General features: G+C 35.5%; 2 protein-coding genes across 2 annotated transcripts in view; one reads left to right on the top strand and one right to left on the bottom strand.

Annotated features, from left to right (window-relative positions):
* The first annotated feature begins 545 nt into the window (after positions 1-545).
* The window catches only part of LOC148948443 (uncharacterized), a 63,901-nt gene continuing 48,041 nt past the window's right edge, over positions 546-16,405 (top strand). The window contains exons 1-2 of the mRNA XM_089094369.1: positions 546-760; positions 13,953-14,132. Coding sequence (XP_088950495.1) covers positions 13,980-14,132 — 153 coding nt within the window. The 5' untranslated portion in view covers positions 546-760; positions 13,953-13,979. The remainder of the gene's footprint in view (positions 761-13,952; positions 14,133-16,405) is intronic.
* On the bottom strand, positions 2,346-3,119 carry LOC148948444 (uncharacterized). Its single transcript, XM_089094931.1, has one exon. The coding sequence runs from the start codon at positions 3,117-3,119 to the stop codon at positions 2,346-2,348; it is 774 nt and encodes a 257-aa protein (XP_088951057.1).

Consider the following 16,405-nt stretch of genomic DNA (forward strand, 5'->3'; position numbering starts at 1 on the left):
ATAAATAAAATGTGACTGGAACAAAAACTACGAAGATCGGCGTCACAAAAATACGCCGATAGAATCAAAGCACACTTTTTAACAAAGAAGTGTAGGGAAGTAGCCTCTCTTTTTCTCTTTGGTTTTACTTTAGGATATTTTAATTTATTTTTGGCGATTTCGCGGGAAATCGCGGGAAATTGGTGATTTCCCAATAATTATTAAAGTATATATATATATATATATATATATATATATATATATATATATATATATATATATATATATATATATATATATATATATATATTTGCTAAATATTTATTTTCATTTCGCTGCAAAATACCAAAACAAACATTTTATTTGAAAGCATATTTTGGAGGATTATTAAGTCGCTTTCTAAAATTCTTCAATTGTGGGCTATCTTTGGTTAGTTCTAGAAAAGAAGCGTTCTCTGTCCATGACAGCTCATTTTCATGAAATGAAAACGAAAAGAGTGTATTTGCCTTGTATTGTGTAATTAAGTAAAATGGACCCTAGAGTAAATACGTACTTGTTTCAGGCACAAGAGATTGAGCAAAAGATACAAATAATTGAGGAAAGAGAAGAGCAGATAGAACAGCAGAATAAAATTTTAGTTGAGATCCAGATAACCCTCGATGAAAAGCAGAAGCAAATTCAAGAATTGGAAAATGCTCTTCGGGAAAAAACAACAACTATTGAAGAATTAGAAAGCAACTTGAAAAAAGCAGGAAGGACTTTGCAAGGATTTGTGACTGAAGTAAGTTCACTTTAGATACTTGTCTATCACCTCATCTTAGACTTTAAATTCTTCTTTGCCTCCAGAAGCATGCGTAGGGAGGCGCGTAAATCAGCAAAACAGGGTCGGAAATGATAATGCTTTACTTTTCTATGAGTCATTTACCAGTGCCGCAGCCATTTAAACATTTGCCATCTCAGTTACTTGGTCTATCTGTCTTGGCTTTTCTCTTTCTAGAATTAACCATATCTTGATGCAACCTACTGAAAATACTTGATAATTTCAATTCAAAATCGATAATACCATTTTTGTGATGACGGAATTTAGCAGTCAGACTTTAATTTAGCTTTTATTATGTAAACCTACAGCAATCAATAAAACATTTTTTTTTTTGTAAATTATAGGCTAGGGCAAACATTCACTACTAATGAAGTCAATTTGGAGCGAGTCTTATTGTTTTAGAAGAAAAAAAAACGGAAAAGGGGATTTTCGTTAACTCGGAGAGTTGACGAAGAAAAGGCTGGATGAATCTTACTCAATTATAAATATGCTCCGTTTCAGGCAGTCCGTTGCTACTTGTAATAACCAAAGACATTACCGACCATCTGGAAGGCCGAATGAAAACAAATTAAGGATAAAAATAAGTTTTACGTAATCGTGATGAAATTCCTTGCGTTAACTTCTATAGTAGATAATACATAGCTTAATGTGCACTGTATTTTAGCTCGGGACGGATCGAACGTTCTCTGGTTTTTCTTCTGTGCATATCCTTGCGTTAACTCCTGTAGTAGATAATACATAGCTTAATGTGCACTGTATTTTGACTCGGGACAGATCGAACGTTTTCTGGTTTTTCTTCTGTGTATATCCTTGCGTTAACTCCTTTAGTAGATAATACATAGCTTAATGTGCACTGTATTTTGACTCGGGACAGATCGAACGTTTTCTGGTTTTTATTCTGTGCATATCCTTGCGTTAACTCCTATAGTAGATAATACATAGCTTAATGTGCACTGTATTTTGACTTGGGACAGATCGAACGTTTTCTGGTTTTTCTTCTGTGCATATATATTTGGGTTTTTGTTTTTGGTACTCCATTATTCAGGACACACCCAAGTTGATTCAATTTACAGGTACACGGGTTGAAACTGAGACGCATCGGGAGATAGATTGGATATATAATTTTGGCTATATGTTTGCAGACTAGGGGATTGGGTGTTAAGTTAAGTATAGCGGGGCTGCATGCAAAATGTAACCTAATATAACCTAACCAAAATATCAACTCTATACATTAAATATTTAATTAAAATATACCTGCAACTTAGTTTTTCCACTGAGCCTAAGCTAATTGTCTCTCAACACAGAAACCTAAACCAATTTTTCTCAGATCTTGCAGATCAAAATTCCTGGGTGTGTTCTGAGTAATGGACAAGTACCTTCTTTTTGTGTAGCTGTATGTTACTCTGATTTCTTGTCATATTTTATAGTAATAATATAATGCAAAAACGTAGGCCAGAGCCTCTTACAAAACAGAAAAAAAAGAAAATACAAAAATTCAAATAAATCTTCTAAAGTTACTGAAGTCGTACATACGACTTTGGTGTACCTAGTCAAACGTGCTCTTGAAAGACCTGATGGAGGGTGCCAGGACGTTATCTTTGGGTAGGGAGTTCCAGGTGTCGACGAATCGGTTTCGAAAGGCCCATTTGCCTACATCTTTGTAGAACCTTTCAGTTTTAAACTCTAAGGGATGGCCACGTAGATGATTTTTGTTAAAGACCAGCAGTGCTTCTCCGGGGACGTTGTCATAGCAGCCATGGCATAGCTTGTACAGCTCGATCATATCACCCCTTAGAAATCTGTATGAGATTGCTGGTAGGTGAAGCAGACTAAGACGTTGTTCGTAGGGAAGGTCTTTTAGACCGGGGGAGAAATTCGTCATCCGCCTTTGAACTGCTTCCAGTGCATCTATATCCTTGTTCAGGGATGGACGAACTGTGCAATGACCATATTCGAGAATTGGGTGGACTAGCAACTTGATGAGGGTCGCGAGCATTTCTATATCGAGACACTTGAATGTTCTCCTGATCAGCGCTGATACCTGCGTAGCCTGTTTTATGGTCAATTCATTGCGGTTCGAAAAGGTCAACTTGTTGTCAACCTTGATACCCAAATCTCTTTCGACCGTGCTTTGAGCAAGTGGTGTGGGCCCAATGCTGTATGATGCAGATGAACATTCAACTCCGAGGGTCAAGTTGTGGCTTTTCGGGATATTAATTTCCATCAGCCAAGTCTTCATCCAGGCGCTAATACGGTCGAGATCTTCATGGAGTTTTTCAGTCTTCAGGTGACATGATGATACGATATAGCTTGGTGTCATCCGCGTACAGCAGAATTGTTGAGTCAATATCATCAACTAGGTCGTTTATATAAAGGTTGAACAGAAGGGGACCTAGGACAGATCCTAGGATTGCGCCCCGTTAGAAAGTTTTTTATCCAGGCAAGTATTTGCCCCCCATCCAGGCCATATTTTGTAAGCTTGAGAAGTAGACGCTTATGGGGCACTTTGTCGAAAGCTTTCTGGAGATCCAGGTAGATAACATCTATTTCAAGTACCTTATCAAGAGAGGTCTTGCACTGCGTAGAGCATCTGAATTTCCGCAGATTGTTTTTTATGAAGACCAAACTGTTTATCACTAAGAATTCGTTTGCTTTTTAGATAGACGAGAATATGGCCTGATATTATAGACTCAGGAATCTTCCAGGGAATACTAGTGAGACTGATCGGACGGTAATTTGACGGAATCTTCTTTTTGCCAGATTTGAAGATAGGTGACACGACTGCTCTCTTCCAGACACTTGGTAGTTCGTCTTTATCCAACGATTTCTGGAATATAACTGTTAACAGACGAGCGGTTAAGTCAGCTGTCTCTCTTAGAACCCTTGGATGCAGTTTATCCGGCCCTAGGGATTTTGTCGTGTTTATAGCCTTCAATTTATTGAGTACTAAAGATTCAGTTATGCTGATACTGGAGATCGGCTCGTGATCCTTTGTGCTAGTGGTCGAGGGAATGGGTTCTTTAAGGTCTCGCGCCTAAATAGGGACTTGCGAATCGCTTGCCAAGAAGGTCTGCTTTGCCTTTGGGTCTTCTATGAGGGTGTCCAGCTCCATGTCAAACAAAAGTCGAATTCCATCTCCGTTCTTACGCTTTCAGTTGACGCATTTCAAGAAGAATTTTGGATTATTCTTCAGGCTATTGGCCAGTTTCCGTTCCCTTTCATTTGCTTCAAAGTTGGTTGCTTTTCGAACTTTGTTCGCAGCCTTTCAATAGCCAGCCCTTTCCGAGTCAGCAGGAAGCTTATTTTTTAGTTTCGATTTCATTTTATCCCAAGCTTCTTGTTTCTTGTTTTTCTTTTATGAGGTTAGTTGTTTCGCTCAACAATGCTACCCGCGAGTGACGTCTCATCAGTGGAATGTGTCGCTTCTTTTATGACCGACAGGAAAATGCCATAGAGTTTGTCAGGTTAGTCTTGGTTCTTGAATATTTCTTCCCAGTCAATATTTTGGAGGTCATGTCTCATCGCTTGATAATTTCCCTTGTAATAGTTGCACTTCAGCTGAGCTGGTGATTTCGCTTATGGTTTGGCTTTGATGTCAAATGCCATAGCGGCATGATCAGATTTTCCAACTGGTGCTAGCACTTCGATATTCTCTACCATACTAATATCACTCACGAGGAGGAGATCTAAGAGGTTTGGGGTGTCGCTGCCACGCACCCTCGTGGGCTCATCTATCAACTGTTCGAGATAGTTTTCGTTAAACGTTTCCATGTAGAGACGTGTAGGTCCATGCGTCAAAGTGCCAGTGTAGCGTTGTGGCCAGTCAACCTTAGGTAAGTTGAATTCACTTTCAATTACAAGGCTCAGATCTTGCTTACTTGCTACAGAGGAAATTGTGTAGCATATCGCCTGGTCATTTTCCAAAGAGCTCTTGGGACTTCGGTAGGTTACCCCTACAACAATGCTGTTTCCGCTAGGGATAGTTAGCTTTCCGAAGCAGCGCGTTTCCGAAGTAAACGCGCTGAGCTAAGAGTTCTTCGGGACAGTAGCATATTATTCCTCTGCCAATTTCATCTTCCAGGTTTAAGGCAGTGGTAGTGTAGCCATCCAGTTTAAATTCGGCCAGTGTCGGTAGGTATCTACGATTTTTTGGTTTCACTTCGACTGTAACACCAAGATCCGGGTTTTCCTTCCTGATTAATTCTTTTGTTTCTGAGAGATTATTGAAAAGCGAGTTAGGGTTGAAGTAAATACATTTGATAGTTTTTTTCTGTTTTTCTTCAGTTTCTCTGACGTCAGTTTAGTTGTATCTTTTCAGTAGGGTCTCCTGGGATTCTGGACTGTCCTTGTGGGTTTCTCAATTGATTTTGCGGGTTTTCCAACCTTCTAGCTTGACGCTTTGCAGGTTGATTAGCTCTTTGCTTTGTTGTAAGATCAGGGTTTATGAAAATGTTCGATTTCGTGAAGTTGCCAGCAGAACTTCTAAGGTTTTGGGTACACTTTACTATCTTGTTATGCTTTTCGAGGCAATCAGACGAATTTTTCTTGAGCTTGACCACCAGTAGACGAGGCTTTCTGTCTTCTCTTTGGGCTCCTATTCTCAGAGTTCCGGATATGTCGTCAATTTGCAGTTCTGCACCAAGGTCATTTTCTGCAATTAGTTTGATCACCGTCACTTTGTCAGGCACGGTCTTTGATTCTGGAAGTCCAGACACAACGAAGTTTGTTCGTTTCTCTTCCCTCTGTCTTCTGCTTTGAGCAGGGCATCGGCAGTAGAGCTAGAGTTGAGAAGCGTTTGTTGGCTGGCTGATGTTGTAATGGGAGCTTGGTTCGCGGTATGATGAGGGGCCAGCGCTACTCGTTGCAAAATGGAGTTCCACCTGTTTGAAGGCTTTCCCTTAGCTTCAGCTGCAAGTAAGACACTTCTTTTAAAGCAGCTTTGGCACTCGTACTTGAAAAGGGTCGAATCCCGATCGTGCATCTTGATTGCAAGGAAGAGATGAGCTTGGATTCCTCTACAAGCGGCATGTTCCAGCTCTCCACAAAAAAAGCATTTATTAGTCGTAGCTTCCTCTCTAACCAGTGAGTGGCAATAGCTGCACGGTTCGTCCGAAGTTTGAAAAGAGATTTCCGTCGATTGGGTTGGGTCGTTTCGGTTGTTGACTTCAATTGGCTGCGTTCCTTGAGACAAGGGTGAGGGAACGGGAAGCTGATTGCCTTGATGACCAGAGGAAGAGGTCACTACTGACACCGTTCGGGCTCTTCTGTCTTGCGAAAATAAAAGATAGATGGATGGATCCATTCATTCATTCTTAAATAAAGAAAAAAAAAGAAAAAATTAGTGTAATGTTTTAATTGGACATAAAAAAAAAAAAAAAAAAAAAAAAAGTAGATATTTTGCCAGCATCGATGTATTCGTTTTTCAAAAGAAAGGAAAAATATAAAATGTTCAGTCAACTAGAAAAAAAAACACAAAAAAACTAGATATTTTGCCAGCGAAAGTTGCGCCGTTTATAGACGGTAACCAGTTTGACAATATTGAATGCTCCTCCCCCTTTCATTACTTAGTAAGTGTCCCTTATTCTTGAATTACTAAATGCTTGGCTAAATTATTCTAGTCGACTTTGAGAAGGCTTTTGTTCTGATTGGTCATGACTGATCATAACGTATTTTTGAAAAGAACTAGTAGGTTTTCATGTCCACTGTTTCTTCAGCGTCAAGCTTTCCCCCATACATTGTCTACCCCTTGCTAGCATCTTTAATATTCGCTTTATACTAAAATTGGTCGTTAATGGAAAGCTCTTTGTATTGTTTGTGCAGAAACTAAATAAAACCTATTTCCACTCTAGTCCTCAATAAGTCATACAAGCCCTCCCCCCCCAAAAAAATGGTTTAAAGCAAAGTTTATGTCTCCTGCCTTGATTATGATGGGAGGGCCGCTGTTTTCCCCTCCCCCTTCAGCTCCAATAACGAAGGTGTAGAACAAACACATCCCAGGGAATCAAGAGAAATTAAATGTGAATTTCCACCTCCCCCCTTCCCAAAAACTTATTTTATATTTTTAGCTGAAGGCTCGACTCAAAGAGAAAATGCTCTTTGATACATCTGATCCCCCCCGTCCCACCTAAAAATACCCCACTGTTCCTCCTTTGTAATAACTACTTGGTCGTCCATTGGTCAAAATTGCAGTTTGGTGCCACAAAACAGCAGAAAACGCAACTTTTTGTGACAAAATCTTTTTGGTCACTTTTAAAAGTTCTAGAACTATTTATTTCCATTTGAATGAGCCTCTTATAATCTTCTAGGATCATCGTTTCTATACGGTCACCCCTGGAAAATAACAAATAAACACATATTGTGGCAACTGTATTAGTCTGCTGTCATCAAATGGCTGAAAACACAACTTTCCTGTGGCATAATCTATTGGTCACTTTAAAAGGCCACTAGAACTATTTATTTATATTCGAATGAGTCTTTTTCCTTGACCATCGGTTTGACACAATCATCCTTGAAAAAAAAAAATAAGATAAAAATAAGCATGCATCCTTGATGTTTCTTCTGGGAAAAAGAAATTAAAAATTCCACATTTTTGTAAATAGTAACTTGAAAACACCACAGTTTGGTTCTCTCAGGCGCTGAATCTAATGGTGTTATTCTGATAGAATCACTTGTTTCCCCTCCCCCCCCCTCTTTTTCCCAAATAAACAATGAACATGTTGCATAACTTACAGCCCCAGTCCCAGGGTTTGTAGGGGGTCATGTCATCCTTGGAGGTATAGTTATTTAACCTCTAGAGTATTTTGAACAAGATTTTAATCGATTAAAATTTAACTGAATTTTAATCGTTTGGAAGAGGGCCGCTAAAAAGAACATGGGAGGTTATCATCCCTTCCTCTTGAAGGGGCTCTGGAAAAAAAGGTAAATAAATAATACATTGAAGCATTGTGGCCCTTTGCTATAGGCAGCGCTAGGCTGTTGCCTCTAAAATTCTACTTATATTTTGAAATATGGGTCGAATATTCTAGAATCCCTTCCTTTCTTCGCTCTTTTTATTTGCCTTTATATCCCTTTGGCTGTTTAATTGTACATGCCGGGAGAATTTTTCGGGAGTAAATTTTCTTGGAGGAGTACGCCGGACCTCCTTATCTTGTACCAGTTTTTGTGACTTGTCGCAAGGAACCTTACGTGGTCCTTAACTGCTCGCTGTAAGTTTACCTTATACAGATGATGTAAATAGATGATAATATACAGATGACATGAAATATGCAAATGATATGTCTGTTTTGGAATTTTGCAAGGACGCTGTAAAAGCATTGCATTGGGTATTATTGACGACATATCCTGTAAAGCATCCCCTGGCAAGTGAAAGCTAATGAAAATAAATCGTGTCTAATTTACTTATTAGATCTCTCTCTCTATTTTACCCCTCCAGTTTGCATATTTCTCACACTAAATTTCTGGGTATCACTTTGCCATCTAATATTAAGGGCTGTATTCACGCTGACAACATTACACAATTTGAATGACCAGCAAATCATATGTTCCATGTTTAAACATCTTTTGTTCGGCCTTTAGTGGAATATACGTATCCTCGTTCAGCATTATAGACATGGAATCGATTCCGTTCATTAGACATCTCATAAGCTTATTTTTAAAGCATAAATGCCTTACGCTCATCTTTTAAAGAAGCCACCCTTCATGACAGACACGAGGGCTTTTTGTCAAAAGGCCTTAATGAATTTGTAGAAAATCATATTTTCCGTGTTTAATCATCTTTCGTTTAACCTTTATTGGAATATATGTGTCCTGCTCGGTGTTATAAATGTGTAATCGATTCAAATGAATAAAGCTTTTAAGATTTTTTAAAGCACATGTGCCTTACGCTTATCTTTTAACGAAGGCATGTTTGCATCAACTTCGGTCGGAAGACTTTAGTGAATTTAAAGACCCAGGAAATATTTGCTTCCCACCACTGTTCAATCAGGAGTCGCCTTTCTAAGGGTGAAAGCCCAAAAGGACCCTGTAATCAGTCCATTTGACTACAAAACGGAAAGCATAAAGAGTTTTAGCCATTTCGTGTTTCTAATGTAACTTTCAACTCCCCATGAAATTGTTTTCTCCCTTTTTACTTCAGATGCTCTGTAGTTTTGAGTCTTGTGTCTTAACTTGACAATTTTAGTATAATTTTTTTTTATTCTATATTTTTAATATAATATGATCCAAGAATTTTCTTATGCTTATTTATGTTTTTATGGATTTAGATTTTCATTTCTTTGACTAAATTTGGCTTAGTTTATTTTAAGTTTTTATATGCTTCATAATTTTTTTCCGCTGGTTTTTATTGACTTAATGTAGATTTGTATATTTTTCCTTTATAATTTGAATACTTTTTTTAAGAGATTCAAGTTTGGCATTATTTGCCTGTCATAGCCATTTGAAAAATGTAATTTCGTCTTATATATCCAAGTCACTTTTATCCAAGAAAAAAAGTGCAGTTACATTCAAAATTTCCTTAATTTTAGATACCAAGCTATTTTACAATAAGCTTAAGCAATGTGAACCTGGTTTTTAGTCAATTGTCACGATGGAAAATTGACATATAATTTGGGTCCAAAAATGTGATCGTAATTCAACGTTACCCCATATTTTAAAATATTCCACAAATATTCGGCATCAGTCACGGAAATTACGGATAAGTCTTCAGGTATAATTCAGTGATTGGAATTCAATTCTACTAGTAATGCTGAATCCGTGAAAGCCAGACATCATTACGAAAAATTTGGCTGAATCTAATATTGCCATCAGTTTTCTACAACCAAAGCAAAACATAGGTAGCTTGATAATTTCAAAAGTCGGAATCAAAAGTGTTACTTAAAACAAGACATGGTTGTTTCCTTAAATAAAGTCATTCTCTATGTAAATATGAGCAAGTATTATTTGGCTGGTGATTTTAGGCTAATAAACCATAGATAAAATAAAATTAATATAAAACTTGTTAATAAAAGCGTCTTCCAGGAATAGCCGTCGCCTGGGTAGTTCAGTTTTTTTTTATTTTTTTAATTTTAGTTTTTTTTTTTTTTTTTTTTTATTATACAGAATCTTTGTCAGAAGGGTAGAGGGGTCGACATCCCGAAAGGTTTGTTTTGAGCCACTACTTTCAGATTTTTGTCGTGTTTGAGGATCTGTGGAACAATCAAACTAAGTACAGCCATGGTTTTAACACTAACTTTGTACCGGCTTACACATCATATTATAATTAAAGGATCCTTTTCCGTCGAAACTAGCCTTAAAGTGTAAAGTTATCAAAACTCAAGCATTTTGCTCCCCCCCCCCCCTCCCACAAGACCCATCTTCAGTGTATTCGAAACTATAAAATGTTTACGGTAATCCCACGTATTGTTTAGTATTACCAGATTTAACAGTGCATATACAAGCAAAATTAATTAGTTAAATTTGACCCGGCATTTCGTCCGTTAAAATTAATTATTAAGAATCTGTTGATTCCCCAAAAACTAGGCCTTCAAAGGAAAGCCAGACCTACTCAATAAGGTGTCTGGTGCCATGTGTTTTTGGCTTTATTTGCTGACTTTTCACCCACTTTTCTCGCTTTTAAATTTGATCCCAGTTACAACCAAAAACTACATAATTGAATTTAAAGATCATTTTTATTCGAAACTGAATTCCCGATTTTTCCCGGTATATATGGTTGTGCAAGTTTCTATTACGGCCAAATTTAGTTTTCGCTGTTCTTGGTACTTTAATAATATGGGTGTGTCATACCTTTGTAGTAAGTTTTTAACTCACTAGTTTAGATTATAGAGAGGAGAAACACAAAATGGGCAAATCTTATCGATGGTTTGAAACACTAAATTACTATGGATAATTTAATCGTTGTTTGAATGAAGAAGTGTAATTAAACTCAATATCCCGTTATATTCTACGACGGTGCATTGCTTTTCGCTTTTCGTTTATTTGCTTTTTTGACAAACTTTCCTTAATGAATTAAAGATAATTGGTTGAGCTATGCCAATGAAAATTTCGTAGAAATTCAAAATTTTATATTTGGGTTGATTCCTGAACGTTTCATTCACCGTGCCGTGTTCTTTCCTTTTAGACGTCAAAGGACATTTTTTCTTTCTGGAAAGAGATAGTCCGCCCTAGTCAAATTAAACCTAGGCTTAATTTCTATGAATCTTGAATTTGTTCAATGTGACGGCTCAAAAACCATTAGAAGGAAAAGCTTTTACTAATGCATTAGCAATTGTGAGATGGGTAGAAATCCTAACTAATCCAAATTTAAAACTAATCCAAAAAAGCACACCATAAAATCATAGGGGAGTAGGCGAGTTTTACCAGGAGTTTTTTTTTTTCTTTTTTTTTTATCAAGATTGAATGGGAATATTTCTCACTTTCTTAGTAATCTACATTTTTTAATGTCTTTGTTAACGGGAGCTATTGAATTTTTTCATGTTTTTTTTTTGCTTTTTATTTGCTTTTTTTGCTTTTCAATTTGAATTCCTTGGATATAAGAACCCAGTTAAAACAATCCCACGAATCATATTTTTTTATATTTCTACTAAATATAAAAAAGGGCGTAAATAATACTCTTTTATTTTATATATTATTTTATGTTTATTTTCTGTTCTAAGTTGTAACTTTTTTGTCTTCTTGAAAAGATGTTTCTATATCTAGTTCGGTTCAAATATTTCTAAAACTTTAAAGCTATTTTTAGATAGTATTATATATTTGTATATTTAGGAGAAGTCTAGCTTAGCGTGCATTACTTTCACAAATATATTCTTAATCTCCTCTTAAAAAAGACTGCTAAATTTCAAATATTTGTCTTGTTGTGATGTCATTTTAAATTGTTACAGCTCTTTTTCTTGTCTTTCTAATTAAATCAAAGAAGACAATTTTGAAGTTTCCGTTTTGAAAATTCCGAGTGTCAAGGTTTGAAACATTTTGCCAAGGCAAACTTAAATTGAAGTTGCCTTTTAATTTCTATTTAATAATAGTAGAAAACTGTTTAGATGTTCCGGATGGCTTGCTTAGGTTGAACTTTGGTTTGACATTTCAGTATGAAGATCTATGATATTTTTGGATAATGTCAGAAAAGGTTAATGCGTTCTTGTTTTGAAAATGTTTCCAAGAGAGAGCAGTGCTATTTGTCTTGGGACTATTTCAGTATTTATATTTTCTTAGCTGTAATTAGTTGGATATGATGTAGTAAATCAAAAAGATTTATGTGACATGATTTGTCAACTTGTATTTTTAATTCCACTTTGTTCGATTTTTACTTTATTCCTTAAACTGAGTTTATTGGATTGACTTATCCACTTTGTTTTCCAGTAGCCTATCCCGTTTGATTCTTTGTTACTAAGAGATTTTGCGGGTTTTTAACACGCCCTTTGTCATCTTTTTTTTTCGTTTGGTGAAGCCACTTGAAACCCAAACTTTTTTTTCCTTGTCATATCTTTAAGGCTTTATAAAAACCCCTTCCCTGTATAAAAGAAAAATCCGAAAGTCATTCGCTTTTTCTTTCTTAAATAAAGCTATATCTTTTGCTAATTGTGGTATATGTTCACTGTGCAAGCTTTTGGTATGCTAATTTTTGCTGTCCTATATTTTAATATCTTAATGTTGAGAAGACTATTTTGCCGACATTTGGTAGCTGAGTTTTTATCCATTTACCGAATCACATTTTTGATGATTACTTTTTTTTTTTTTTTTTTTTTTAGATTGAAAATACGTTGCAAAAAAGAATAAATTTTCCTGTTTAACCACGTTTAGACCATTTGTTAGGGAAAGTCTATAATATTAGAATTTAGCTCAACGAATGGATAAACCAAAAGTAATGAATCCAGTAACATAGAGATATTTTCGATTCAGTTGAATTGACTGCTGTAGGCTTGTCGTGAAGTCACATGTTCACATGGAACACAAATCCGATATTAGATATTGCAGTTGCAGTCATTTCCTGGGATAACTGCTTTGTATATAGAGCTATCTAAATTGTTTTTTCTCATATAATGGCTCATGGTAGAATAAATGATCTCTTCTTTTCTTTCATATCTGGGAAACAATCAAAGCGTCAAAAAGGCAAGAGCAGGGATCATTTTTAATAAAAGTAAAGTACAAGCAACGACACACTATAAATGTTCTTTAGATTAATCTTCATTAAAACTTTTAGGTGTAGGGCAAAAGTGAAAAAAGCTTCTTTTCTCACCTATAAGAATTTTAAAAAAATTTATCCTTAGCCTGTATTTTTGGTCTTACCATGGAGGGGGGGGCACATCCTCAAGAGCAATGTCTTTGAGTACATATTGGTAGGGGCTTATGAAAATAGTTTTAAAACAGTTATTTATTTTCAATTGCTGAAATATTTTCGTTCATTTTTTGTTTGTGAGCGTACAAAATCAAGGATCAATTCAGGACACAAAGTGCAAAAGAACGAACTTAGTCAATTTGATCTCTTATGCTATAGCTGGGTTTTCACTTTCTTCTATATTCTCCACATTGAAACATTTTTCTGCGAATAGCGAACGGTATTTTCCGCCATCCTGATTGGTACCAACAATTTTTGTTAACTTGTGAAAACAGAGTTTCTTAGGGACAAAAATGGGTCATCAACGCTTCGAGAAAAATATTAATCGGTCGAGAAATATAAAAACGGCTCCTTGAAATATAGACGCAAGATTTAAAACAGCATTTCAAGCTTGAAATTATGCATACAACTGCAAAAGAAACCTTGAAGATGCTAGTAAACTACAAGGGAGGAATGAGTAAGTTTACATTTGTTCTTTAAAAAAATTTAATCTCACCACCAAATTCCATTAACAATTCTACTTAAAATTGCTAAAGACAATTTTCTGTTAATTCGTGGATACACAATTGTTGCTAAAGTTGGTGCTTACAATTTTTTGTTCAGCCGGCAAAAATGGGTCTTTAATTACCCCCCCCCCCCACTTAACAAATACAAAGAGGAAATTTTTCCGTTTATTTCCTAGCAAGTTCAAATTATTATTATTATTTTTGTAATCGTCAAGTTGAAATTCCTTGTGTTTTAATTGATTTCTTTTTAACCATCTGTCGGATTTTTTCTTTCTGATCAAGAAAAATAATCGTGATGTTTTATTTGCTATTATTATTTTAGATTCACAGTAAAGAAAAAGAATTAGAGATGATGTCTTCCGACTCGAAGAAAAAAGACAAGAGAATACGAGATTTAACCTGTGAACTGAAGGAAGTCAAAGATATGTTGAACAAAGCCAAATGGGAAGCTCAGACTGTCCGAGAAGACAACGTCAGTTCTATGGCTGAGGAAGAGAACGAAGTATGATCCTTTTGTAATTCAGTGCATGGCTTTAAAGGAAATTTACTTGCTTCTTTCTTGTGCTTTTTGTAATTTGTCTACTGGGATGTTTTTCAAACTCAAACATGCTTTTTGTGACTTTGAGCCTTTACAATGCTTTTGAGCCATTGCTTTATTTGCTTATGTAGATTATTTATCTATGTTTTTTTTTCAAAATTTGTATTTTTGACAGTTTACTTGTGATTTTTTTCAAAGAGTAATCAGCGACTAGATAGATACTTAGATAGATTATTTCATATACAATAAACAAACAATAATAAACAAATAAAACTACATACATCATACCCGTTAGGGTATGATGTATGTAGTTTTAAGATGATGTATGATGTATGTATATGGTGTATGTACATCATATACCCGTAAGGCACTATGATTCACAATTCAAGGAGAAAAAACAATAGCAAAAAAAAAGACACACACTGAAAAGAAACATGACAAGCCACCCCCACCACTGCCAAAAAGCAAGCTGGATTATTTTGCTTTGTATCTCTGTTGAGCTTCAAATATAACGACTGTTTGTAGTTTACGCATTTTCGCTGATAGGTGAATGTATACTATCTTCTCTAAAAAGATGATGGCTCATACGATGATTCATACTTTTCAGCACCTTCTTTAGTGTCATTGTTCATAGTCAACATTTTTACCATATATATATATATATATATATATATATATATATATATATATATATATATATATATATATATATATATATATATATATATATATATATATATATATATATATATATATATATATATATATATATATATATATATATCAGGTAAAAATGTGACTATGAACAATAACTTGACTGCAAATGCTCCGCCCTGACTGCAAAATTACTCTAATGAAAATCAGAGTAATAAGACAGAAGATCAACTTGAAAGAGAGAACACATTTGAAGTAGAAAAGAGATCTAGTCTTTTAACTGTTCCATGTCAAGGTGTGCTATCAGTAAAGCATGCTTTGTGCTGTGAAGATCAAATTTTACAATATGAACAAAACTGAACTTGAGAACAGTTATCAACATTGTACACGAGGAATTGTAAAAAGTGACTCCGTAGTCACTCCTTTTTTTCACTGTTGGGGTTATGTGTATCTCCAGAAATAATTAATAATGGAATTCGCTTACCAAAGTGCATTACAAACAATTTTATGGAATTGTAGGGAGGCTATTCCTGCTTTTCTCTTTCGTCAGGTTGCAAAGGGGAAGAGGCTTAACAAAAAGAAGTAAACTTTTAGTTAGATTTATATGTGGCCTTTTATACCAGGGTGGTAATCATTATTTGGTTAGCTGAGTTTTAGCCGAGTAACTCTGTATTCTAGCTCTGAACGTAGAAACAAATAGGAAAAAATGAAGTAAATCAGGCACTAAGCTCTTTCATGGATCCTTTGATAAAACGCGTATTTCTTGATATTTAACTAACCACAAAATCATAATTAACTATCAGGCCCCTTTTTTTCTCAGTGGACAGAACTAGAAAAAATAATATGTAACCTTCATATTTCTCCTGCGAAATGTTCAGAGCGATGCACTAACTGTAACTGTAACTGTTTATTTGATTAACTACTTTTTGATAACTTTTTGATTTTTTGATTAACTATTTGATAACTTTGATTACGACTGTTTAATCAAATAAACAGTTACAGTTTGCACTAATTTTTACAGATCGTATATACATTGCGATAATCAAATTGTTGTTGAAATGGATGCTCCCTTGCTCGCCCATTGTCACTCTTTTTTTATGCTCACATTCTACTGCACGGGTAACAATCCCAATTACTACTAAGAAAAAAAAATTTCACTGGTATGCAAATTAAGGCTGACGCATCGGTAAGCAATTCCTCTTCTATTCTGATAAAAGATGCACCTTTGACCACCTTCTGAGATATCCTAAGGATTTTAAGTTATTTTGTATAGTCTAATCCTAACATAATCTCGGTCGTCCATTCTTTTTTTTACCGCAATGGGGGCTATTTAGCAGATCCATTTTGCGTACCGGATCTTTGTTGATCCGTAGGACACGCGCGAGCCATCTTTCCCGAACTCGCTCTTTACTGATAAATTTACTGGGTAGGGTCTAAACGTTTTGTTTCTAAAGAATCGTATTTGGCATCTCGTGTAAGTTGAAAAATCTACAAGAACTTTATTTCAAAGCAACTGAACAAGTTGGTGCCAAAATCAAACTGAAGTACCAGTAATTAACTTCGTCAACAAAATTCGTTTCTAC

This window comes from Artemia sp. Qi Xiang Cuo, chromosome 9, assembly GCF_049724085.1.
Source record: "Artemia sp. Qi Xiang Cuo chromosome 9, ASM4972408v1, whole genome shotgun sequence".
Taxonomy (NCBI): domain Eukaryota; kingdom Metazoa; phylum Arthropoda; class Branchiopoda; order Anostraca; family Artemiidae; genus Artemia; species Artemia sp. Qi Xiang Cuo.